At 40.8% G+C, this 27,756-nt stretch overlaps 1 protein-coding gene across 1 annotated transcript in view; it reads left to right on the plus strand.

The window, feature by feature from the left end:
• The window catches only part of CLSTN2 (calsyntenin 2), a 786,289-nt gene that overhangs the window by 572,438 nt on the left and 186,095 nt on the right, over positions 1-27,756 (plus strand). Inside the window, exon 4 of the mRNA XM_061636759.1 lies at positions 3,468-3,676. Within this exon, the coding sequence (XP_061492743.1) occupies positions 3,468-3,676 (209 nt within the window). The remainder of the gene's footprint in view (positions 1-3,467; positions 3,677-27,756) is intronic.

Below are 27,756 nucleotides of genomic sequence, written 5' to 3' on the forward strand. Positions count from 1 at the left end.
ACCTGCTTGCCGGCTTCCCATAGGCCTCTGGCTGGCAACTATGAAAACAAAATGCTGGGCTAGATGGGCATTGGCCTGATCCAGCAGACCCTTTGTATGTTCTTATTAATAATCCACTTTTACCTATTTTACCTATTTCCATGCGGATAAAAGCTTTGTTTACATATAAAGCACTCAGCTACCATTGATATAGTGATTCCATCTGGATGTCACAATAAAGCATGGTTGATAGTGATGAGAATGTGAGCTTTGAACTTGCACGCTTTTGAAGCTGGCTTGTTTCAACAAATAATAATTAAGATTAACGATAATTTAAGCTTTGAATGTAACACTTCTATCCCATTGAAATCAATGGTATAAATTACTCAAAACTCATTTAAGTCCCATTGATTTTATTACTTTAGTCCCATTGATCCAGAATAATTTCATCTAACCCAACATCATTTTGAGTTCTTGCTGACCTGTCTTAATCCCAGATATCTGTGGATTCCATGGAATCACAGAATAGCAGGGTTGGAAGCGGTCTATAAGGCCATTGAGTCCAACCCCCTGCTCAATGCAGGATGCCAAGTTAAAGCATACCCAACAGGTGGCCGTCCAGCTGCCTCTTGAAGGCCTCCAGTGTTGGAGAGCCTGTCCCAGGTAATAGGTTCCATTGTCATACCGCTCCAACAGTTAGGAAATTTTTCCTGATCTGCAGCAGAAATCTGGCTTCCTGTAACTTGAGCCCATTATTCCATGTTCTGCACTCTGAGATGACTGAGAAGAGATCCTGGCCTTCCTCGGTGTGACAAACTTTCAAGTACTTGATTAGTACTATCATATATCCCTTCAGTCTTCTCTTCCCAAGGCTAAATATGCCCACTTCTTTCCATCTCTCCTCCTAGGATTTTGGTTCCAGTCCCCTGATCATCCTTGTTGCCCTCCTCTGAACCCGTTCCAGTTTATCTTCATTCTTCTTAAAGTGTGATGTCCAGAACTGGACGCAGTACTCAAGATTAAGCCTAACCAGTGCCAAAGAGAGGGGAACTAGTACTTCACACAATTTGGAAACTGTACTTCTGTTTATGCAGCCTAAAATAGCATTTGCCTTTTTTGCAGCCACATGACACTGTTGGCTCATACTCAGCTTGTGATCAACAACAATTCCAAGATCCTTCTCGCATGTAGTTTTGCTGAGCCAAGTATTCCCCATCTTATTACTGTACAGGTGGTTTCTTTTGCCTCAGTGAAGAACTTTGCACTTATTCCTGTTAAATTTCATCCTGTTGCTTTCAGCCCGATGCTGAAAAGATCAAGCCTGTCAAGATCCCTTTGAATTTTGTTTCTGTCTTCCAAGGTATTAGCTATCCCTCCCAATTTTGTATCATCTACAAATTTGATAAGCATTCCCTGCAGCTCCTCATCCAATTTATTAATAAAAAATGTTGAAGAGCACTGGCCCCAGGACTGAGCCCTTTGGTACCCTGCTCATTTCCTCCCCCCAGTTTGAGAAGGAACCATTGATAAGCACTCTTTGAGTACAATTCTGTGGCCAACTGTGGATCCACCTGAAAGTTGTTCCATCCAGCCCACATTTAATTAGCTTGCTAATCAGAATATCATGGGGCACCTTGTCAAAAGCTTTGCTGAAGTCAAGATATATTATGTCCACAACATTCCCACAGTCTACCACGGAGTTTGCCTGATGAAAAAATGAGATATGATTAGTCTGGCAGGATTTGTTTTTGGCAATCCATGTTGGCTCCTAGTAATCACTGCATTACTTTCAAGGTGCTTACAGATTGGCTGCTTTATAATCTGCTCCAGAATTTTGCCAGGGATTGATGTCAGACTGACTGGTCTGTAGTTCCTAGTTTCTTCTTTTTTGCCAATTTTGAAGATAGGGACAACATTAGCTCTTCTCTAGTCATCCGGCACTTCACCCATCCTCCATGATTTCACAAAGATAATAGACAGTGGTCCTGAGCGTTTTTCAACCACTTCCAACTAAGATGCAGTTCATTGGATCCTGGAATTTTAAACTCGTTCATAGTAATTAGGTATTCCTTGACCATTTGTCTATCAATCTCAAGCTACTCCTTCAACCTGTACTTCACATTTGTCAGGAGGGTCATAGATCCTCCTTGGGGAGAGGGCTGGGCCTTTTCTTTGTCATCTGTTATCATTTTGGGATCTTCATTGAGTAGCTGAACCACCATTTCTTTTTTCTGCCTTTTACTATGAATGTACCTGAAGAAAGCTGTTTTGTTTCTTTTAGTATCCCTCACTAACCTCAGCTCATTCTCAGATTTAGCCTTTCTGATGCCATCCCTGTATCTCTTTTTTGTGGCCTTTCTGATGCATTTGATCTGATCAGAGTTGCAAATGACTTTCTGTTTTGCTCCTGGTAAACACAAAGCAGGCAATCCTGTCTAGTGTCATGTTGTAGTATATAACTCATCAGATGTTATTACATTAACCAAGAGTCTAGTTAAAATGTCCTTTTTATTGTGTTTACACTTATTCATTATATTTAGTCACTGTCTAATATTAGTCCCAAATCTATGTTTAAATGAGCTATTATGGTTAAATTCTGGTAAAAAGATCTATCGGCTATGAAAACGTATGAATACAGCTCAAAAGCATGTTTTTTTTCATGTTAAGATATTCTACCAAAACTGTTTGAGACCTTGAACAGGAGATTTTTTGGGGAAATAGGAGGATAGACTGTTGGGTATCTGCTTTGGCAGCAATATAGGACATAATGGAGGCTCAGACACCATCCTCCTATTCCCAAGACCATGATGTTATCACTGCTGCCACCAGACACATTTTGGAGAAAGATAAAGGAATAATTTGTGGGAGAGGTACCATGTCACATTGAGGAAGGTGTTTGAGCTGCATAATACTTCCATGTTATCAGGAGCGCAGGGCTAGAACTTTGAAAATGGAGTATAGAGAATATGATTTATTTACTGATCATTGGGGAAATAATTTCTTTTAGCTAAACTTCTCCTAACAAATCAACATGATGGAGAGAGGCCCAGTGCCTTATTCTTATTTAAAGTGGTAAAAAATTAGAAATTGATCATAGACTCTCATTGTTTCATTTCCTGTAGCAGTTCTTTGTTTAATGTGAAGGTTGTCATATTTGAGCACTGTCATGCAAATAAAATACAACAATGAAATAAAAACGCAAGCATTGCAAGAATTTATTTCAACAGAGCCCCCATTTAAAACACATATTTTAATTCTTAGCTGTTTCTTTCATTTGTTCACATTCATGTTTTAACTTTTGCATTTTCTGCAGCTCTTTTCTTTTGATTGTAACGATTCTGTGGAAATTGCTTTTGAATTATTTTATCATAGTTAAATTAAGCACAAATTATGTACTTTATAAACGACAACACTTCATGGTGGGCTTGGAAAATGAACTGATATTTGCATTATATTGTGAGACATAAACGGATCTCTCTTCATTTTAGGGCTGTGGTCCATATCCAGGTAAAGGATATCAATGAATTTGCACCAACTTTTAAAGAAACATCCTATAAGGCTACTGTGACAGAGGGAAAGATCTATGACAGTGTATTACAGGTGGAAGCCTTAGATGAAGATTGTTCTCCTCAATACAGCCAGATATGCAATTATGAAATTGTCACAACAGATGTTCCATTTGCCATTGACAGAAATGGTGAGTGCTTACTATTGCACAGTTATGAATTCTAGGCCACATTTTCATTTATTTATGGATTTATTTATGGGTTTTTAGCTTGCCTTTCAAGGCACACTCCTCCCAAGTTGGCTCAAAAAATTAGAACAGCATAAAACCATTAATTTTGTAACAATCCCTCTTCTAAAGGGATTAAAAACACCCACCCCTGTACTTCACACTTCAACAGAAAGACACAAAAATGACTTCAGCGTGTGTTTAAATACCAGTACATGTATATGAATACATACATTTCTAGGGAGAGAATTCCTTAGGTGTGGTGCCACTGCTGAAATGGCCCTGTCTCTAGTAACCGCCAGTCTGGTGCAGCTTGCTTGGGTAATGTACAAAATTGGTGCTTTTTTATTCTGGTTAACAATTTGGCTTTTGTTCATCCTGTGAGATAGCTCCTGGCCTTTTGCTGTCTTAGTTGTCAGGTGTATGCAGTCTAAACCAAGTTTACCCCCAGAGAATGGTGGGATCAGGAGACAACTCTTAGGACTGCAAAGTTCACTCTGAATAAATCTTGATGATCTAGTTGGTATTCAAAAAACTTTGTAAAAACATTTAGAGGATCAATTGTAGAAAAAAAGCAACATTTTCAGAGACCTTTGATCTTAGTCATTGTATCTTATCCTTTGTCACAAGCGGTACCTCTCTTATAGCCATTTCAAGCAATTATGTTTTGTTGTTTAGTTGTTTGCACAAATCATTTATGTGCAATTTTTAACTCACTTGTTGGAGGTGATCCCGATGACTTTTCTTAAGATATACCCATATCCAAGCTATAATATTTTGTGGCTATGAAAACTAAATTTTTATCCCAGTTCAATTCTAACTGAAATCGTGAGTGCCATGTAGGAATATGTCTGAATGACTATTATCTGTATGACAGTATTTGTGATAAGTTAGCAGTTCTATGAAATGTCGCCAACAGCACACCTTGTAACCCACCCCCCTTTTTTGTGACAATTTTAAAGTATATTTTTAGAACAGTGTCTTATGTCTAACATCAGTGCTGGACCAGTCAAGGATGTGAGAGTATACTTGTATTCCTTCAAAACAAGGTGAATACACTCAAGGGCATCCTTGTGCCCCTTCCATGGCATATATTGCAAATTAATTAATTTTTATTTAATTCTTTGTGGGCTATGCACTTTCCTTCTTCATAATATAGATATTCCCCACTTAACAACAACAAATCACATACAGTATACCCTCGCAAAAGAAAAGAAAAAGGAAACCAAAAGAGAGCTTTAAATGTAATACATATCCTACCCAGCCATTGCTCCTGCAGCAAGTATATTTTCCCATCCATCGTGGGGGACAGGTTGTAGTGCTATTGTCTCCTTTTAAAGGAGCATCACACAAGCACTAAAATGTGGCGCATTCTTTGTTTTTCAGCAAAATCCCTTACAATAGGGCAGGCAGTAACATCTCTCTTCCATCAGAATGATTTAATATTTGTCTAATTTCAGAGATGAGCATTTTTATATCTGAAGCTCCATCTGAGTGTTGACAAAACTATAAATTGAAAGTGTGCACAGGGGTTTTGTTTTCTCCTAGCAGCCATTTCACGCTGCCTTACGTTATAGGAAAGATCTCCCCCATTTGACATGGATCTGTCTTTATTTGAGCTGCTTTCTCACGGAGTTCAGCTGAGCATCAGAGGATAATAACTAGTTATCATCAGTAAAATGCAAATGGTGATCAAGAGAATCCCTACTCTCATTACAATAGCATGACTGGAAGGCAAATGTTTTGAATATTGTATGGAGGGAGCAATCAAGATGATTGAAATGGAGTTTTTGTAATCAAGAGCTATTTAGTATAGTTCTTTATTGGAGAGGGCACTGCGACATGGGATTTTAAAAATGAAGTATAAGGTGCATGTACTGAATAACAGGTGCTCACACCTTATTCTTTTTGTATTTCTAGCTGATTTCTTTTTATCCATGATTTTGAAGAGAAAATGAGTATCTTGGGTTTTCAGTTTTCAAACATTTTGTTTTGTGTACTGAAGAAAGTTCAACAATTTTATCTTGCTTGCTTGGGAAATACATCTCAGCACATCTCTGAAACCATTTCCCCCTATTTTCAGCCCTTTAGAAACATAGTTGACTGGGAGGAGTAATTACTCTGATGCTCAGCTGAGCTATATGAGAAAGCAGCTCACATAAAGATCCATGTCAAATAGGGGAGATATTTCCTATAAAGTAATGCAGCAAGAAATGGTTGCTAGGAGAAAACAATGGATATTGCTGAATCCCCCCTTCCCATTGGAAACAAAAGTACAGTGAAGGTGGTGGGGACCTTGGTCCAGTCCTAATAAAACCCTACCTGCTTGTAAAACCCAAGAGCTCTAACCCACTAGTGCGGGTTCTTCTCATTCTTTATTTCAGAGCTGAATAGCTTAGCTTATCATGGGATTTATGTTAAAAGCAGTTGGATTTTGAACTGTGTGCAATAGCAAAAGCAGCAGTCCCCACCAAAGTGGTGTTCTCCTCTATGACCCTTACTACTCTAATTCTGCCTGATGGGTCCAAAGCCATCTAACGCAGCAAACTATCTGGCATGACAGTGTGTCCTAAGATCCATACATGTGTGGCAGGACCTGGCAAGGTTACCTGGGGACCCTTGCCCATCAAGCATTATGCCAAGTGAGCAGGTCGGCTAAGGGGGTAGAGGGGTAGAGTTTGATGAGGATGTGGACACAATAAACAGATAACATCTTCCAGTTAATGGTGGTTCTCCAGACAGTTTTGGAATCGCAGAGATCCTGAATGCTGCTGCTGCCTAGACACACATAATCACAAACAGCAGATATTGAGAAGAGTGTCTGATGTGTTAGTTTGTGTTCCTCCCCAAAACATTGTAATAGTATAGTCCTGGTATAGTCATTCCCTGATTGGAATCTAGACCTGTCAGTCACAAAACTCTATACTGCTTGATGTTTTCTTTTTATCAAGAGGGAGGTTCAAAATAGTATCAAGTGGATCTGAAGCTCGATTCCCTTTGAACCATTTTAGTCTAATTCATTTTTGACCACTTTGGATGAGAGCTGCTAAGTAGTCCAGATATTACCAAAGTGGGCTGCTTTTATTTAGCATTTGGATTTCATCCACACCTCATGCCCACCCCTAATGTATATATATTTAAATACAATACAGTTAAGGGTGAAATAGGTGATGTAACTGAAGCCTACCCTCATAGAGTTTATAATAATCCAAAGTTAAGAGTTTACAATAACCCTAAATTAAGGTTTATGGAAGGGCCACCACTCAATGGTAGAACATATATTTTCCATGCTTTGCATGCTGAAGGACCCAGGTTCAATCCCCAGCACCTCCAGTTAGGTCTGGGAGAGACTCCTGCCTTGAAATTCTGGAGAGCCATTGCTAGTCAGTGTAGACAATTCTGAGCTAGATGGACCAATGGTATGACTGAGTATCAGACTTCTTATGTTTCTAAGCCAGAATCCTGTCAACCCCTTCTCTTTGCTCCCATATTGTGACAACACTGTGCACTGTACACCCGGTTGAAAACCTTAGCTCATGAAGGGCCTTTCCACTTCACAAGTACCAAGGCTGAGAAACCCCATCATACTGATGTTGTCTTCTTTTGCCTATTGAGCAAAATATTAAGAAACCAATTCAGCTCAATTCCTTTTGGACTCACACACAGGATGATGGCCGATATATGTCCTCAACATACTTTTTTTGTTGCGAGAAATGTTTAAGTCCAGTAAAATCATAAATATACGCATTGATTCAACAGCCCAGGTATGTGCACAAACATTGTGTTTCTGTGTTAGTAAAGGTTGCTTGCTGCATTTTCTTCATTGTAAAAGAATGTCCTTTTTGTGTCATGGTGTCATGAGTACATAGTATTACACAATGTTTAAGAGAAAAGTTCAGTTCCTGTAGCTTCACGTGTACATCTGAGCCCTGTGGAATTGTGGATCTCTGTTGTGGTGTTTTATTTCCTTTCTTTCTAGGCATTCCATGGCTCTAGTAGTCTCCTGCATATGATTAAATGTGTCTATAGAACTCCATCTTGTATCACATAGATATATCAGCTTGCAACTTTTTATTTACCTGTAGAGGGTATTAAGATTTATGTGATCATTGGGACTGTGTTTGTTAAGAGCACTGTGCAAATGGAAACTGTGCTTATAATGTAGGCCAACTGTACAGAGATTTTTTTTTTATTTAATAGCTAGAGTGACTGCCAGACCTTGGGGAGAAAGGTAAGTTGTTAGCTATTTAGCTGTCACAAGAATGAACTAGTTTCAGATATTGTTCTCCTGGAGGCTGTTTTCAAGCTGGCTGAAGTCAATGGCAGGTTGATGGAGTGATTGCCATTGACCTAAGTGAGTTTTGGAAAGAGGCCTCATAGACTAAATTTAAAATTCAGCACATAACTAGGGACTGCATACAGGGTGTGCACAGAAGATGATATTGTTATGGACTGTCCCTCCATCAAAATATGGGAACATATGACACTGTTTTTGCCATGAAGCTATATTTTTTCTTGGCAAAAGCCATCTCAGTCTTTATAACAGAGAGTTCTGAGTATGAACATAAGATTTATTTTTCAGATAAATCTGGAAAAACTAAAGTGAACTCAAAGGGCCATATATATGAATAACATTTACAGCAGTATTATACCACTTTAAACAGACATGGCTTCCCCCAAAGACTCCTGTGAACTGTGGTTTGTTAAAGGTGGTGAGAGTTGTTAGGAGTCCTCTCTTCCCATCAAACTCTGGGAATTGTAGTTCTGTGCGGGTAATAGGAGTCCCCTAGCAACTCTCAGCACCCATAACAAACTACAGTTCCCAGAACTGTGGGGAAGCCATGGCTTTTTAAAGTGGTACTATACAGCTTTAAAAGTATAGTGCAGATGGAGTCTGTTTGTTTGTTTATGTGTTTACAAAAAGTGTTAATATATCACCATTTCATAAAATATCAGGGCAGTATTCAGCAATATAAAAACATAAAAAACACTAAAAACAGTATAAGAACATAAGAACATAAGAAGAGCCTGCTGGATCAGGCCAGTGGCCCATCTAGTCCAGCATCCTGTTCTCACAGTGGCCAACCAGGTGCCTGGGGGAAGCCCGCAAGCAGGACCTGAGTGCAAGAACATTCTCCCCTCCTGAGGCTTCTGGCAACTGGTTTTCAGAAGCATGCTGCCTCTGACTAGGGTGGCAGAGCACAGCCATCATGGCTAGTAGCCATTGATAGTCCTGTCCTCCATGAATTTGTCTAATCTTCTTTTAAAGCCATCCAAGCTGGTGGCCATTACTGCATCTTGTGGGAGCAAATTCCATAGTTTCACTATGCGCTGAGTAAAGAAGTACTTCCTTTTGTCTGTCCTGAATCTTCCAACATTCAGCTTCTTTGAATGTCCACGAGTTCTAGTATTATGAGAGAGGGAGAAAAACTTTTCTCTATCCACTTTCTCAATGCCATGCATAATTTTATACACTTCTATCATGTCTCCTCTGACATACCTTTTCTCTGAACTAAAAAGCCCCAAATGCTGCAACCTTTCCTCGTAAGGGAGTCGTTCCATCCGCCTGATCATTCTAGTTGCCCTCCTCTGAACCTTTTCCAACTCTATAATATCCTTTTTGAGATGAGGCGACCAGAACTGTACACAGTATTCCAAATGCGGCCGCACCATAGATTTATACAATGGCATTATGATATCGGCTGTTTTATTTTCAATACCTTTCCTAATTATCCCTATAAAACAATCATTAAAGTGACTAGCTACTCAAGAACATTTTAAACAACTGCATAGGCTTGTTGTTGTTATGTGCCTCCAAGTTGACTATGACTTATGGCCACCCTATGAATCAGCGACCTCCAATAGCATCTGTCATGAACCACCCATTTCGGATCTTGTAAGTTCAAGTCTGTGGCTTCCTTTATGGAATTAATCTATCTCTTCTTTGGCCTTCCTCTTTCTCTACTCCCTTCTGTTTTTCCCAGCATTATTGTCTTTTCTAATGAATCATGTCTTCTCATTGTGTCCAAAGTATGATAACCTCAGTTTCGTCATTTTAGTTTCTACTGATAGTTCTGGTTTAATTTGTTCTAACACCCAATTATTGGTCTTTTTCACAGTCCATGGTATGCTTAAAGCTCTCCTCCAACACCACATTTCAAATGAGTTGATTTTTCTCTTATCTGCTTTTTTCACTGTCCAACTTTCACATGCATACATAGAGATTGGGAATACCATGGTCTGAATGATCCTGACTTTAGTGTTCAGTGACACATCTTTGCATTTGAGGACTTTTTCTAGTTCTCTCACAGCTGCCCTCCCCAGTCCTAGCCTTCTTCTGACATAAAAAATGTCTCAAGAGACACCTGAAAGTCAAAAGTGAAGATGCCTAATGAATCTCTGCTGGAAGCATAGGACTGACAACACTAAGTGCCCAACTTCTAGCTGAGGACAGTCAGGCCTCTGTAGCACAGGGGTCAACTAACAACATTCCTCCAGATGGTCTCAGTGATCAGGTTGGGATATAAGGGCTCATGTGGTCCATAAGATATCCTGAACCAAGTTCTTCAGGGCTTTGTATATCAATACAAAAGCCTTGTGTTGGTACAGTAATGTTAATAATGGGGTTTTCTAGTTGAGAATATATGTCCCTACACTAAAGGCTATGTGCTAAAGTAGTGAGGAGGTGGAAGTAGGAGCTGCTAATATTTATTTAATAACTTTATAACTTGGTCTTCTAGGGGAAACTCTTTACAAATTGACATACAAATATAAAAACAAAACCACCAAAACAGAACAATTTAAAAACCTTTTAAAATGTTAAAAATTCATAATAGTGTAAAAAAGTCAGCATGAAAATAACAGACCAGCGTAAAACTAGAAACACTATATCAAATCCAATAACAACTAGCTTGTGTAGCCTGTGTTGCATGCCACCCCAATCTCCGAGTGGTGGAAGATCTCCAGGGGTCCCTGTTTTTACCGAGGGTTTGGTTTCCTTGGAAAGAAGGTCAGCAGAGACTGTGGTGTCTTTTAGGAAATATGATTTTTGTTTATACACATTCCAATCTGAGCTTAAGATGGAGAGGTTCAAAGCATTAGCAGTCCAATAGATCTTGCTTTTCCATCAGGCTTACAGAAGGCACCCTAAAGCCATGATGCTGGGAGCCAGCCTCTCTGCATGTTTTCAGTTCCCAGCCTTTCCTCCAACTAAACTAAAACCAAAAGCCTCTTTTTTGGCCCCAAGAGGTGGGGGCTCTCCTGAAGTGTTTCAATAACAAAAGGATCTCCCTGGCCCATTCGCCAGTTAATGGACACATGATATACCCATTAGCCCACCTGGTCACTAACAAAGGAGACTCATCTGACCAACAGAGCAGGTTTCTCTGCTGCAGAGCCCACCTCCAGGTACAGGGTCCTAAATCAGAGGCTGGAAAGAGGACTCATAGAGTACTAAGAGTGACAGGGAAGAGATAAATCATTAAAGCCCATTAAAAAATACCAAGGGATGAAACTGAATGCCACAGATATGGGGCCACTGTTGAGAAAGCCTTCTTCCATGTGCCTACCAAGTAGGAAAGCGTTGCTGCCATTCTCAAATTTGAATCTTGAGAGAGAATTGAGGAAGCATGCATATCACTCCCAATTCTTAATTTTATATAGCACAAACTACATTGTCACAGGCAATGATATGATATGTGTGGTAATACTGATTGTTTTTAGCTCTGGATACTGAAATGAGTCGGAATATGCTTCAAGCTTACTAACAAAAACAAGTGAATGGGGCCAAGACAGTTCTATCCCAACAGAGATGGAACCACGATTTCCAGTTGGAAATCTGCTCTTTTTTGGAACATTACCAAAACACATGAGAGTTGAGCATGCTGAACTTACCTTACATGCCTTAAGGTCTCACATATGGCTACACTCATGTGCTTTCTGTGTACTGAAGGGTGGCAATATCATCACCTACTTGGTATGTCATATCTGAGATGAGAGAAGACTCAGTATGGCTCAGGAAAGATCCATTAGGTAGTGCTAGGTAGTGTACAATGGCATCTCACAACACTGTACAAACCTACAAGCATGTGCAGAATGTATTCCAGAATTTATTCTTGATTGGAGGAATTCATTTTCATCTCTCCCTAAAATACTTTGGAGTGAAATTGTGGCTGAGGTGAGGTTGGGGTTTTGCAGACACACTGGCAGGAACACTGGATTGGCTCCAGCCCTGATCTCACCACCACTCTGCCCCACTTCTGCCCAATCTATGTAAGCTACAGTAATGCCAGTGTTGGGAGGGCAGCTCTGCTCCACCACACAGTCGCTCCTCTCTAAACAAATACATTTATATGGCAGGAAAATTGAATTTCTTCTTAAGGTGAATAGTAAAGCTTCATAGTCATAAAACATAGGATTGGGAGGATACCTAGGGTCAAAGGGAAGGGGGCGGTAAGAAGCAGTTCATCCAATAAAATAAAATAAAATTCAGCAAACTATTGCCTGTGCAGGAGACAGTATCCTTCAAGTTAACTGAAACTTCTTTTTAATGCTGTAAAATATAATCATATATGTGCAAGAGGAAAAAACACTCCAGGCATTTACCAGTATATGATGGAGATGCAAGTGAAACTGATAATTTATTAAGTTCTTGAGATATTTCACTCATATCAGAATGTATGACAAAGATGATTTTAACATTTGCACTATCCATGCCATCATAGACAGTATCATTAATACCAGGCCTGCATAATTTGTGACTCACCAAGCCAATGATGGCCCACTAGACATTTATGGCAACCCTCATGAGCTCAATAAACCTTTGCTGGGATCCAAAGTTGACCTGCACAACCACAATGGCTCTTTCACTCTCACTGATGGAAAATGCCCTCCCATTTTCTCCTATTCCTACTTCAGGCTGCAGCCTGCAGTGCTGTACTAAAAGCTATTGTTTCTGCTGTCTACCACAGGCTTCAAAATGTTGCATGACGGATCAGGGGAACAGGTCGAGTTAATGCCAGACAATGTATGAGTTTTTTCTCCCTTTCCTGCCTTCATAATTGTAAAGTATCTATTATAAATAACCAGTTACCAGGAAGGAGAGGGGTGAAGAGAGGGGGAGGTCAGAAGGGTGCAGGCCAGAGCACCAGATTGGCTCCAGTGGTGTGCCCACAACATACTGACATCTCCACCAACTCATTGTTTTCAGCAAGTGGCAGTGGGACTAGCTCTGAAGCTAGTGTTGCAGCACTGCCCCACTGGGTGAGCTGCTTTTGGTATTAGGTACCCAGTGATGGTAATTTTCTGAAATATTCCACAACAAGTATCTGTCAACATTTGCTAAGTTTCTGATATCTACCATAAAATAGCTATTGTTTCACACAGACCAAATTTTTTAAATGATTTACACATCTTACTATTAGTGTCAGATTAATGTATTTTATTCATTGGAAGATTTATTCAAATTACAAATGTAAAAAGCTGTATCTGGAATCCTATTGATTTTTTACTCTTTGACCTGAAGTTCTTGGACTTCATAGAGTCTAAGCTTTGTGACTTGGATTAGATCAGGTTAAAATTTATGTTTATTTCATGTAAGCTGACTTGCCAGGACTTAGTCCTAAATGGTAGCCTAAAATATCTTAAATGAATCAATCAATCCAGGTATTTTGCCTCATAAGGGGCTGTGAAAAGGTCTGTACATAACACAAAGCTAAAATTTTAAAAGCTATGTGCAAAATAATTGCAATAAATAAAGTATTTGTGATTAATCTATATTTAAAAACCAACCTCCAGTTAACCTTCTGGAAGATATTTTTTGAAAAACTCATAATTCTTCAAGTGCATATCTAAAAAGACTTAATGATCTTGAAATCTCAGTTAGCTTATTGAACACACTAATCATAAGTTTTGAATTTATTGGGATAAAACCTTAAAAATAAATCCATTACAACTTCTATTGGGATAGTTCAACAGATAGACAGATACATAGAAAATCTGCTAAGAGCAGCAAAGATAGCATTAGTTGCTAAGTGATGCACTTCAGAAGTACCCACAGAATGAGAATGACTTAGCGAAATATGGTATGTCATAAAAAGGTCTAAACTTACAGAAATAACAACATAAGTAGTATGAAAGTTGATGGCCCTCTACATTTAATGTGATATAATATATTGATATGTGTTATTTATGAAATATGTTGTTATGTGCCTTCAAGTTGATTACGACTTATGGCGACCCTATGAATCAGTGACCTCCAATAACATCTGTCATGAACCACCCTGTTCAGATTTTGTAAGTTCAGGTCTGTGGCTTCCTTTATGGAATCAATCCATCTCTTGTTTGGTCTTCCTCTTTTTCTACTCCCTTCTGTTTTTTCCAGCATTATTGTCATTTCTAGTGGATCATGTCTTCTCATTATGTGTCCAAAGTATGATAACCTCAGTTTCATCATTTTAGTGACAGTTCCCAGGAAGTTCCAGAATTTTCCTAATGTTGATTTAGGCAGCTGCATTGTCTTGGGACTTGTCCCTGCAGATCACAGAGTAAAGCAATTGTAAAAAGGACACAAAGGAATACAAATAAAAGGAAATGTTAATAAGATAAATCATAGGCAGATAACAGGTGTATGAATAAGTAAATCAACAATATTCTATGCTAACTTGATAGAAGAATAGTAATATTATATTATTTAAGCATTTTATGGAAACTCTATTTGCTTTTGCAATTTAAGTGAAAGAGAAACAAATTATATCTAGCGTGAATGAGTTCATATACTAGCTGTGTAATCCTATGCATGTTTACTCAGAAATACATCTCACTGTGTTCAACAGGGCTTATTCCGAGGTGTAGGAATGCAACCAGAATTACTCTAATTTCATTCCCGATAATGGAGTCAAACTGCGAAATAATAGTATGATATCAAGACAGTATACATTAGCCAAAATGATGTAATTTCTTTTGCTAGATATCAAAAAAAACCTCATTTGGTTACATGTAGGTTTTGAAGGTTTTGAATTGCGGCCGATGAGTGAAATAAAGCGCAGACAACAGCAGTTATGGTTGAAATAAAGGGCCACTTTATTAAAATATAACAAAACCCATTAAAGCGACCTGCAGAGGGTAAACCTAGGTGTGGGACTAAACCTTAGGCAAGTAGCTTGCCCCACAGCTCTTGGGCGACCAGCCCCTACTGGGGCAAAGGGCAAGCCCCTTTTGCTTACCCCTTGCCCTGGCCACACCTTGTAGGTGAGTAGGGGGGCCTTCCCGCATCACCACCCCCCAGGGCCGTAGAACCCTCGGGTGGATGAGGTAAGTTGGCCCAAAAAGCAGCCCATATCCTGCCCTTGGGCTGTAAAACCCTGAGAAACAGGCCTCCAGAACTACCAATCACCTCCAAAGGTGCCTAAGGTGGCCACCTAGCTGATCTTTACTTAATTCCCTTCCCGCACCTTACCGCATTTGTAACATAAACTTGCACCATTTGGGGTATTCTTTTAACATATCAAATTAGCCAAATTAGCCCAATTCACCTATTAATCGGGACTCCCCCTAACCCGATTCCCTCCCCCTCTCCTAGTGTGGAGCAGGCAAAAAACCTGCCCGTCAACTAGGGTGGGCAGGATAAAAATTCCTACTCAGCCCCGAAGCGACCTTGGTCACACCAATAAAAGAGGGAGGGTGGGGTGAGCGTCTCGAGACAAAGAGAAGGAAGGAGGGGCAGGGCAGGCTTACATAAGCCTCTTGTCACTCCGCCCCTCCATGCAGCACGTCATGCACGCCTGTTGTATGCGATGCATGACGCCGTCCTTCTTTCAAATGGTGGCTGTGGCTTCACTCTCTAGCAGCAACTAACCGCCGCACGCCCAGGCTTCGCATGGTTGAGCGGCGCTGACTTAGGGGTTGTATCTGTTACTGCATGAGCAGCATTCTGCTCATGCAATATGACTTCCTTTTCTTCTCCACCCCTGTGCAACCAACCATCTGGAGCAGATTTTGAGGGTGTGTGTGGGGGAATGCAGGGGAAAAGAGAAGAGGGAGAACTTCCATTGCACAAATAAAAGTATATTGCATGAGCAGAATGGTAGCATTGGATACAACTCCGTTTCAAATTCTAATTGGCATTAACTACAGTTAACATCTATTCATATATAGCACTTAGACTAGGTTGCATCCAAACTCAGAAAAAGGCAATGGTAAACCACCTCTGAATACTTCTTACCATGAAAACCCTATGAACAGGGTATCTAAAATGCAACACAAGATAGTCCTGGAAGATGAGATCCCCCAGGTCAGATGGCACTCAGCCAATTACTGGGGAAGAACATTGGACAAGTACAAGTAGCACTATGACTGATGACGCAACTGGGTCAAAGCCGAAAGGAAGCCCAGAGGCTGATGCGCACAGATGCGAAAGGAGAGTCCGAAGTTGTACGATGCACACAATAGGAATATGGAATGCGAGAAGCATGAACCAGGGAAAGTTAGAAATTGTCAAGCAAGAAATGGAATGTATCAGCATTACAATACTTGGTGTGAGTGAATTAAAATGGATGGGAATGGCACATTTTCAATCAGGCAACTACAAAATATTTTATGCAGGAAATGAGAAATTAAGAAGGAACAGGGTTGGTATAATAGTGAGAAGTGGTGTAGCAAAAACAATTAAGAGCTATAACAAAAGGTCTGAGCGAGTTATATCAATCATATTTAACATAACCAAACCATCATCCAAGTCTACGCTCCATTGGCAAATGCAGAAGAAGAGGAATTGGAGAGATTTTACACAGAAGTACAGGAAGAAATTGATCACACACCAAAATAAGATGTTCTGATATTCACGGGGTACTGGAATGCCAAAGCAGGGAACAGAGAAGAACTAGGAATTGTGGGGAAATGGGGCTTAGGAGATAGAAATGAAGCAGGGGAAAGACTTATTGAATTCTGTGAAGTCAGTAATTTATTTCTTGTAAACACATTTTCTGAGCAACTTAACAGATTACTGTACACATGCACATCACCAAATGGTTAATATAGGAATCAAATTGATTATATAATTGGTAGCAGAAGATGGAGAAGTTCCATACTTTCTGCAAAAACAAAACCAGGAGAAGGCTGCGGTACAGATCATGAACTGGTAATATTGAAAATCAGAGTAAAGCTAAAGAAGACCAACAAAGCAATCATAATGCCAAAATACAATTTAAATAACATCCCAGAAGAATATAAAGATCAAATAAGGAACATATTTGAGGCTTTAAACTTAGTTAACCAAGTATCAGAAGAACTACAGATTGAAGTCAGAGACATTATCAGGGAAGAATGCAAAAAGACAATACCTCAACTTAAAAAGAGAGAAAGACCTCAATGGATGACTGAAAAAATGGAAATGGACTGCCTTCAAGTTGATTCCGACTTATGGCAACCCTATGAATAGGGTATTCATGATAAGCGGTATTCAGAGGGGGTTTACCATTGCCTTCCTCTGAGGCTGAGAGGCAGTGACTGGCCCAAGGTCACCCAGGGAGCTTCATGGCTGTGTGGGGATTCAAACCCTGGTCTCCCAGGTTGTAGTCCAACACCTTAACCACTATACCACACTGGCTCTCATGGATGACTGAAGAAACTCTTGAAATGGTTAAAGAGAGAAGGAAAGCAAAAGGAGACAGAAACATGGTTAGACCCTAAATGCAACAATACAGCAACTAGTACGTAGGGACAAAAATAACTATTACAATAGTTATTGTATAGAAATAAAAGAGGACAACAACAAGGGTAGAACAAGAGCCCTCTTCCAAAAGATTAGAGAAATTAAAGGGAAATTTAAACTAAGAGTAGGGATGTTGAATAATCAACAAGGGAACACACTGACTGACTGAGATGAAATAAAAGGAAGATGGAAGCGATACACTGAAGAACTCTATAAAAGAGATGCAAGAACGACATATTCATTCACGGAACCGTATGATGAAGAACCAGAAACTTTAGAATTCAAGATGGAAGCTGTTCTTAAAATACATGAAAGAAACAAATTGCCAAGAACAGATGGCATACCAATAGAGCTGCTACAAGCTACTGAGACTGTCCAAATTTTGACAAACATGTGTCAAAAATGGAAAATAAAACCATGGCCCACAGACTGGAGGCATTGAATATACATCCCAATTCCAAAGAAAGGGAATCCCAGGGAATGCAGCTGCCTTAATATCCTATGCAAGTAAAGTAATGCTCAAGATTCTACAACAAAGGCTCTTACCATATGTGGAGCGAGAAATGTCAGTTGTCCAAGCTGGATTTAGAAAGGAAAGAGGTACCAGAGATCATATCACAAACATACATTGGATAATGGAACAGACGAAGGAATTTCAGGAAAAAATCACCCTGTGCTTTATAGATTACAGCAAGGTCTTTGACTGTGTAGATCATGAAAATCTATGGAATGCTTTAAAAGAAATGGGGTGCTACAGCATCTGATTGTCCTGATGCAGAACCTATACTGTGGACAAGAGGCTACTGTAAGGACAGAATATGGAGAAACCGATTAGTTCCCCTTTGGAAAGGGTGTGAGACAGAGGTGTATTTTATCACCCTATTTATTTAATCTATATGCAGAACTTGTCGTGCGGAAAGCGGGATTGGACCAAGATGAAGGAGGTGTGAAAATTGGAGGGAGAAATATCAATAATTTAAGATATGCAGACGATACCATACTACTAGCAGAAATCAGTAATGATTTTAAATGAATGATGATGAAAGTTAAAGAGGAAAGCACAAAAGTAGGACTACAGCTGAACGTCAGAAAGACTAAGTAATGACAACAGGACAGTTATGTAACTTTAGAGTAGACAACGAGGACATTGAACTTGTCAAGGATTATCAATACCTCGGCACAGTCATTAACCAAAATGGAGACCATAGTCAAGAAATCAGAAGAAGGCTAGGACTGGGGAGGGTAGCTGTGAGAGAACTAGAAATGATCCTCAAATACAAAGATGTATCACTGAACACTAAAATCAGGATCATTCAGACCATGGTATTCCAAATCTCTATGTATGGATGTGAAAGTTGGACAGTGAAAACAGATAAGAAAAATATCAACTCATTTGAAATGTGATGTTGGAGGAGAGTTTTGTACATACCATGGACTGGGAAAAGGCAAATAATTGAGTGTTAGAACAAATTAAACCAGAACTGTCACTAGAAGCCAGTACTTGAGCTTGAGTATCCATATAAGGGCCTCCATCAAGGGAAGTCCAGTTTCAAGGCGGAGGTAGGCATTAGGGATGCAAGATGGAATACCCAAAATCGACCTCAGGAATTTGGTTTGGACCACTTCAAAAGGGGTATATTTATCATATACACTAATCTGGGAGCTGTATGTCATTTGAGAAATAACTTTGGCAACAAAAACTTGTATGGCAGAGGGAACATGTTGCCCACCTTGGTATAAAAAAAGGACAGGAGAGCCTTAGTGTTCCTCTGCGCATTGGTGATAGCGGTTTTAGTTTGAAGTTGCCAAGTTCCCGAAGAATGGAAGATTAATCCCAGGTACCTAAACGATGATACTTGTTCGATTTGGCGTCCATTTAAGAGCCAGCGGTGCTTCACCTTCTTTCTGGTAAACACCACTACCTTCGATTTGGCCTGGTTAATTACTAGCAGATCTTTTTGGCAATAATTCTCAAGTACCCTCAGCAAGCGACGCAGGCCAACGCTTGTTAGAGATAAAAGTACTGCATCGTCAGCATACAAGGGAACTGACAGAGGTTTGTTCGCCAGAGTGGGATGATGGGAAGAGACCGACGTCAAACTGCTAACCAGGGAGTTGATATAGAAATTAAACAGGGTGGGAGCCAAAATACATCCCTGTTTAACTCCCTTGAAAGTAGGAATAGGCTTAGACAGACTGCCAGAGGTGTTACATGTTATGCGCAGTTGAGCGTTTTCATGAAGACGCCAAATAAGTAATAACAAATGTCTGTCGATGTTTGTGGCCTCAAATTTTTCCCACAACCTGTCTCTGGGAATAAGATCAAAAGCTGATTTAAAGTCAATGAAGGCGGCATAGAGGGCTCCTCTTGGTTTGGTTGAATATTTTTCGACTAGATGCTGGAGAACCAGTCCATGGTCAATAGTAGAATGCTCCGCCCTAAACCCTGCTTGTTCCTCTGCCAGAATATTTTCATGCTCAAGCCAGCTTTGTAATTTTTCCAATAGGTGGCTGGCATATAATTTACTGACGATGCTTAACAAACTAATAGGTCGATAATTGGCAGGATCAGACTGAGAAACTTTTGTAAATTGGGATAATAGTTGCTAAGCCCCAATCGTCAGGAATGCAAGCAGTGCGATCGATGCACGTAAATAACACTGCTAGGACCGGTGCCCACCACTCAACATTTGATTTAAAAACTTCAGGGGGGATATTATCGGGCCCTGGAGCCTTAGCAGGCTTCAACTTTGCGATTAATGTAATGACTTCCTTAGTTGAGACTGGGGGCCACCCAGGAAGATCCTTTATAGGAATTTCAGCAGAATGAGAATGAGTTTGGCCACTAGCATAAATGTTATAAAAATGCAGCTCCCAGGAGAACACGGGAATATAATAATCTGGATTGGTAGAGGTTTTAGGCCAGCCCCTAGCCACCAGCCTCCAGAAGGTGGCTGAGTCCTTAGACCTGGAGGCTTGTATCCAGGACTGCCAATGCTGTTTCTGGGCCAGACTTTTTTTTGTCTTAATTAAAAGTTTATATCTTTTTTTCAGATCTAAACATTCAGTAGGTAAAACTGGTAAGTTCATGTCTCTGTGCAATTTGTATTTCTTAGTTAGCAGTTTTTTCATGTCTATACATTCCCTGTCAAACCATGGTTTGGAGTTGCATGGGCGAGAGTGGAGCTTCATTGAGAACGTAACGAATAGACAATTTTGTAGGTCCACCAGCAGATCTTGATATGCGGTGAACAGGGATTCCGTGGTTACTGCAGTCGTCAGGGATTCGCATCGGTGGAGGCCTCGGGGAGAGTATAAAATTCTCTTTAGGTTGGTCTCTAGTTTAGGAGACCATTTAACAAGAGCAGCTCTTATTTCATATTCCTCTTCTAAAACTGGATCACGATCAGCATGAATGGTCTGATTTCCACAAAGGAGGGATAGGGTGAGGGGTAGGTGGTCCCTTTCCGTGCGATTGCCTACTACACAGGAGGATATGGCGCTAAGCAACTCGGGGGAAACAATAAAAAAATCTATGGAGGATGCACCAGTGCCAGAAAATAAGTAAATTCGCCATAACGGTCACCTTCCACTGATCCGTTTAGCAGGACAAGATTCAATCTGTGAAGCATTTGAAGTAGGCAAAAGCCAGCATAATTGTATCCCAAATCTTTGGATCGTTGATCTGGTAAATTAAGAGCCTCGTCCGTAGCTGGTGTGATTTCATGAAAATGGGCATACAGCACCGTATCATCTGGGCCTAATCTAGCATTAAAGTCTCTGGAAATCATCACCACGGCTTTTGGGAATAATGCTGTTAAATTAACAATATAGTCATCCAAATTTTGATAAATAGTTTTCACCATGTTTTTTCGACGAGGGGAAAAAAAGACGTTTATAAGTAGAAGCCAAGCCCATTTAAACTTGATAACAAGCGACATAGCCTGGATTTGGCACAGAAACAGCCTTGGTCGCCCTGTATGATGACCTTTGTCGGGAGAGAGACAGGGGGATTGTGACTCTGTTGATTCTCCTTGATCTCTCAGTGGCTTTTGATACCATTGACCATGGTATCCTTCTGGGGAGACTAGCTGAGTTGGGAGTGGGAGGTACTGCATTGCAGTGGTTCTGCTCCTACTTGGCAGGTCACCTCCAGAAAGTGGTGCTTGGGGAACATTGCTCAGCACCCTGGACTCTCCAGTATGGGGTTCCGCAGGGGTCAGTTCTGTCCCCCATGCTGTTCAACATCTACATGAAACCATTGGGTGTGGTCATACGGAGCTTTGGAGTGCGTTGCCATCAGTATGCTGATGACACACAGCTCTATTTCTCCTTTTCATCTTCTTCAGGTGAGGCTGTCAATGTGCTGAACTGGTGCCTGGCTGCGACAATGCATTGGATGAGGGCTAATAAACTGAGGCTCAATCCAGACAAGACTGAGATGCTGCTAGTGGGTGGTTCTGACCGGATGGTGGATGTCCAACCTGTCCTGGATGGGGTTGTACTCCCCCTGAAGGAGCAGGTTCATAGCTTGGGGGTTCTCCTAGAATCATCTCTGTCACTTGAGGCTCAGGTAGCCTCGGTGGCACGGAGTGCCTTCTCCCAACTTCGGCTGGTGGTCCAACTACGTCCCTATTTGGACAGGGATAACCTGGCTTCAGTTGTCCATGCTCTGGTAACCTCTAAATTAGATTACTGCAATGCACTCTATGTGGGGCTGCCTTTGAAGACGGTTCGGAAACTGCAGCTTGTGCAAAATGCATCGGCCAGATTGGTAACAGGGACCAGACAGTCCGAACATATAAAACCAATTCTGGCCCGCTTGCACTGGCTGCCTTTATGTTTCCGAGCTCGATTCAAGGTGCTGGTATTGACCTATAAAGCCTTACACGGCTTGGGACCACAATACCTGATGGAACGCCTCTCCCGATACGACCCCACCCGTACACTACGTTCAAGAGCAAAGGCCCTCCTCCGGGTGCCTACTCTGAGGGAAGCTCGGAGAATGGCAACAAGGGAGAGGGCCTTCTCAGTGGTGACCCCCAAATTATGGAATGATCTTGCTGATGAGGTGTGCCTGGCACCAACACTGTTATCTTCTTGGCACCAGGTCAAGACTTTCCTCTTCTCCCAGGCATTTTAGCATGTGTTCTATATTGTTTTAAATTTTTAAATTGTGTTTTAAATTGTTTTTTAAAAGATGTATTTTAAATTGGATTTGTTTTTAGTTATTATAAACCGCCCAGAGAGCTTTGGCTATGGGGCGGTATACAAGTTTAATAAATAAAATAAATAAATAAAATAAAATAAAATAGCTAGACCCAACAAAGGGATTGGTCTAATAATAGAAGCTCGGAGATTGGTGGCAACCAACACGCAAAGACCCCCTTTAGGTCGTCCACCTTTATCTCTTGGGGTAGCCTCCAGAGAGTACACCGTAAAACCATTCAGTTCAGGCTTCTCTCTGGCCCAGGTCTCCTGAAGGAGAATAATATCATATCTTTTCAGGAAATCCAATAAGGATGGGTCTGAGGCTTTAGTCTTCCAGCCTGACATGTTCCACGAGAGTATAAATAGGCGAGATGAAGAGTAGGTCGTGTTATGTCATGCTGAAGAAGATGGCCATGTAGCATTTGGCTGAGCCATAGATTCGTTCATCCGGTCAGCAGTTGTAAATATAGGAGATAGCATTTCTGGTGAGGAAGTTATTGCCTCTATATAAGGATCAAATCGGCTGACATTTGACACCACCACCTTAGCAGGAATAAAAGTGGGGGCCGTATAAGCTAAAGCCTAAAGATGGAAGAAAACTTTAACTATGAAACTCTCCAGCTTAGGATTCTCGACTACTGCTATGCTTTTGCTAGGCCACACCAAGGTGCAGGTGGCAATTCTTCAACGAATCCTTGATGTTGAGTTCCAAAACCATCTCTCTCAACTAGTGCCTAAATTTGGAGCTATTCTTTGTCCTGGGCCCTTTATCCCTGTGTATTACCTAACTTTCCTCCCTACCCCGAGGTTTCAAAAAGCATTCACGATGGCCAAATTCAATGTATTACCTTTGGCCCTCTTAGATGGTAGATTCCAAAAAATTCCTTATGCTGAGTGACTATGCCCCTGTGGAGTGGGTGCAGTAGAAACGGTGGGACATGTTTTATTGGACTGTGCTTTCTACTATGATCTCCGATGCATGCTGATCACTCAGATCACGCAAAATCTCCCAGGCAGGGACGCTGCTTTTTATGTCAGATACCTTTTATCCGACCAAATTTCTCAGGTCACAATTATGGTTGCGAGATTTTGTGCTGCTGTTATTTCCCACCCAAGAGCACGATTAACTCAACAGCCGGTATAGACCTGAGATTTGGGGGGTTTTTGCTTTTAAACGCCTCCTGTTATAATATTTGTTTTGTGATCACCCGAGTTTGTATTTTAGACTGGTCTCTGACTGTAATAAATTACTTACTTACTTACTTACTCACTAGAAGCTAAAATGATGAAACTGAGGTTATCATACTTTGGACACATAATGAGAAGACATGATTCACAAGAAAAGACAATAATGCTTTACAAGATCTGAAATGGGTGGTTCATGACAGATGCTCTTGGAGGTCAGTGATTCATAGGGTTGCCATAACTCATAATTGACTTGAAGGCACATAACAACAACAACAACAACATATGCAGTACATATACGGAAAGCGGGATTGGACCAAGATGAAGGAGGTGTGAAAATTGGAGGGGGAAATATCAATAATTTAAGATATGCAGACAATAATATACTACTAGCCAGTAATGATTTGAAATGAATGCTGATGAAAGTTAAAGAGGAAAGCACAAAAGCAGTACTACAGCTGAATGTCAAAAAGACTAAAGTAATGACAACAGATTTATGTTACCTTAACGTTGACGGCAAGGACATTGAAGTTGTCAAGGATTATCAATACCTCGGCACAGTCATTAACCAAAATGGAGACAATAGTCAAGAAATTAGAAGGCTAGGACTGGGGAGGGCAGCTATGAGAGAACTAGAAAAGGTCCTCAAATGCAAAGATGTATCACTGAACACTAAAGTCAGGATCATTCAGACCATGGGTATTCCCGATCTCTATGTATGGATGTGAAAGTTAGACAGTTTAAAAAGTGGATCAGAGAAAAATCAACTCATTTGAAATGTGGTGTTGGAGGAGAGCTTTGCAGATACCATGGACCGTGAAAAAGACAAATAATTGGGTGTTAGAACAAATTAAACAAGAACTGTCACTAGAAGATAAAATGATGAAACTGAGGTTATCATACTTTGGACACATCATGAGAAGACATGATTCACTAGAAAAGACAGTAATGCTGGGAAAAACAGAAGGGAGTTGAAAAAGAGGAAGGCCGAACAAGAGATGGATTCATTCTATAAGCCACAGACCTGAACTTACAAGATCTGAACAGGGTGGTTTATAACAGACACTACTGGAGGTCGCTGATTCAATGGCGATCACTAGTGACAAACAAAGATTTTCTGCCAAAATAAAGTCTTTAACAGTGGCTCCGTAAGTTACTGTAGAGGCGAATCCTAGATCCACACAGCCGCCCACAGTGAGGACACAGGTTTCCAGTTGGAATTTGGTTGTGATGAGGATTTGTTTGATGTGCTTTCTGCTTGGCTCATTTCTCCCTTTTGCTCTGTATTTGTGCTTCTTCCAAGTCCATAGCACCTTTGGTAATAGCCGACCTCCATTTGGGACGCTCATGGGCCAAGACTTCCCAGTTCTCAATGCTCATGTTACATTTTTTTAGGTTATTTTTAAGAACATCTTTAAACCTCTTTTCCTGTCCACCGATATTCCGTTTTCCATCCTTAAGTTGGGAGTAGAGTAGCTGCTCTGGAAGACGGTGGTCAGGCATTCAAACAACTTGGCCGGTCCAGCGAAGTTGATGTTGGAGGATCATTGTTTCAACGCTGGTGGTCTTTGCTTCTTCCAATACCCTAACACTAGTCCACCTATCTTCTCAAGTAATTTGCAGAATTTTCCAGAGGCATAGTGTTTATAGATGGTCCATGTTTCACAGGCGTACAGTAAGGTCAGTAGTACAACGGTTTTGTAAATAAGCATTTTGGTTTCCCTGTGAATATCCTGATCCTCGAATACTCTACGCTTCATTCGGGAGAATGCGGCACTCACAGAGCTCAGAGGATGTTGAATTTCAGCATTGATGTCAGCTTTTACAAAAAGATGACTGCCAAGATAAGAAAAGTGATCAACATTCTCCAGCATCACACCATTAAGCTGGCTTGATGGTGCTACAGAGGGACTAGTTTGCACCTGCTGATGACGCACTTTGGTTTTTTTGATATTAAGCGAGAGGCCAAGTTTTCAATATGCTTCTGCAAAGACATTTAGGATAGTTTGAAGATCTTCCTCTGAATGTACGGAGACTACATTATCATTGGCATATTGAAGTTCTATGACAGAGGTTGTAATTACTTTACTTTTTGCTTTCAGCCTACTGAGATTAGAAAGCTTTCCATCTGTTCATTATGTGATTTCCACACCAGTGGGACGTTTCCCTTCAACAAAGTGTAGAATCATGGCAATGAAAATGGCAAATAAGGTTGGAGCAATGATGCATCTCTGTTTTACCAGTGATCCCACTCTGAATGGATTGTATTGAGAGCCATTGTTATCCAAAATTGTCACCATCATGTTGTCATGAAGAAGTCGCAAAATATTCACAAATTTATTAGGGCATCCAATTTTCAGAAGGATGGTCCAGAGAGCGATTCAATATCAAAGGTCTTAGTCAGATCAATAAATGCCATATATAGAGATTGGTTTTGCTCCCAACATTTTTCTTGAAGTTGTTGTGCAGTGAAGATCATGTCCACTGCCCCTCTGGAAGGGCAGAAACCTATTTGGGATTCGGGGAAGATGTCTTCTGAGATAGATAGAAGGTGATTTGCAAGGATTCTTGCAAGGATTTTATCTGCAGTAGCAAGAAGAGAAATACCTCGGTATTTCCCACAATCTGTTCTATCACGCTTCTTAAAAAGAATAATAATTATTGCATCCCTAAGGTCTTCCGGGATCTCCTCCCTCATCTAGATCTTTTCAATGAGCTTATGAAGTTGTTGTGTAAGTTCAGGCCCACCTTCTTTAAAGACTTCAGCAGGAATCCCATCAGGTTCACTTGCTTTGCTCTTCTTCATTTGCTTGATGGCTTTAGTGACTTCATCCAGATTTGGGGACACTGCAAGCTCATCTCTGGTTTGTTGTTGAGGAATTTTTGAGAAGACCTCATCAACCACGATAGAGTTACAATTAAGGAGGTCGTGGTAATGCTCTTTCCAACACAGTGCAATAGACTCTTTATCCTTAGGAAGTTTGGTACCATCCTTTAAGCATAAGGGATTCGTACCATGATTTGTTGGTCCACAGATGGCCTTTATGGCATTAAAAAAGCCCCTTATATTATGAGCATCTGCAAAATGCTGAATTTCTTGAGCTTTCTTTGTCCACCAGGTGTTCTTAAGTTCTCTAGTTCTTCGTTGGACCTCAGCCTTTTCACTGGCATAGATTTTCTTCTTAGCAGTACAGTCAATGCCATTCTGCCATATCCGGAAGGCCTTCCTTTTCTTGTTGATGATACGTATCTCAGTATCATTGTCATCAAACCAGTCCTGATGTTTCTTAGTTTGGTATGTTCACATGCTGCAGTAATGGAAGTCTTCAGTTTAATTCAGTGTTCCTCAACATTTTCAGGGATTTCCATATGTAGAAGTCTCTTAAGTGTTTGAAAACAAGCTCACTTAATAGGATCTTGAAGGGCATGGATGTTCCTTTTACAGCTTGGTTTTCTTCCTTGGAGCCTACGTTGAGGAACAATATTCCTTGAGGCCAAGGTGGCAGACCTGGAAAAGCTGAGAGAGGCAGAGAGGTGTGTGGAGGAGGCCTTCAGGGACGTTATAGCTGTGTCCCACTCCAGCGATGATAGCTCTCCTGCTATCATGGAGAACGATGGTCTCGGGGAAGGAGAGCATCCAGCTGAGGAAGAGGGAAACGATCCCTTAGAAGGGACCCATTCCTTGGGGGATGAGCAGCTATCCTCTCGTGCCGAGGATATATCTCCAGGGGGTGGAGGGATCCTTGTAGTGGGTGATTTGATCATTAGGAACATAGACAGTGGGGTGTGTGATGGGCGTGTAGACCGCAAGGTGTTTTGCCTGCCTGGTGCGAAGGTTGCGGATATCGCCCATCATTTAGATAGTTTGGTAGACAGTGCTGGGGAGGAGTCAGTGGTCGTGGTGCATGTTGGCACCAACGACATGGGGAAATGCAGCTGT

The sequence above is a fragment of the Rhineura floridana genome, chromosome 7, assembly GCF_030035675.1.
Source record: "Rhineura floridana isolate rRhiFlo1 chromosome 7, rRhiFlo1.hap2, whole genome shotgun sequence".
NCBI lineage: Eukaryota > Metazoa > Chordata > Lepidosauria > Squamata > Rhineuridae > Rhineura > Rhineura floridana.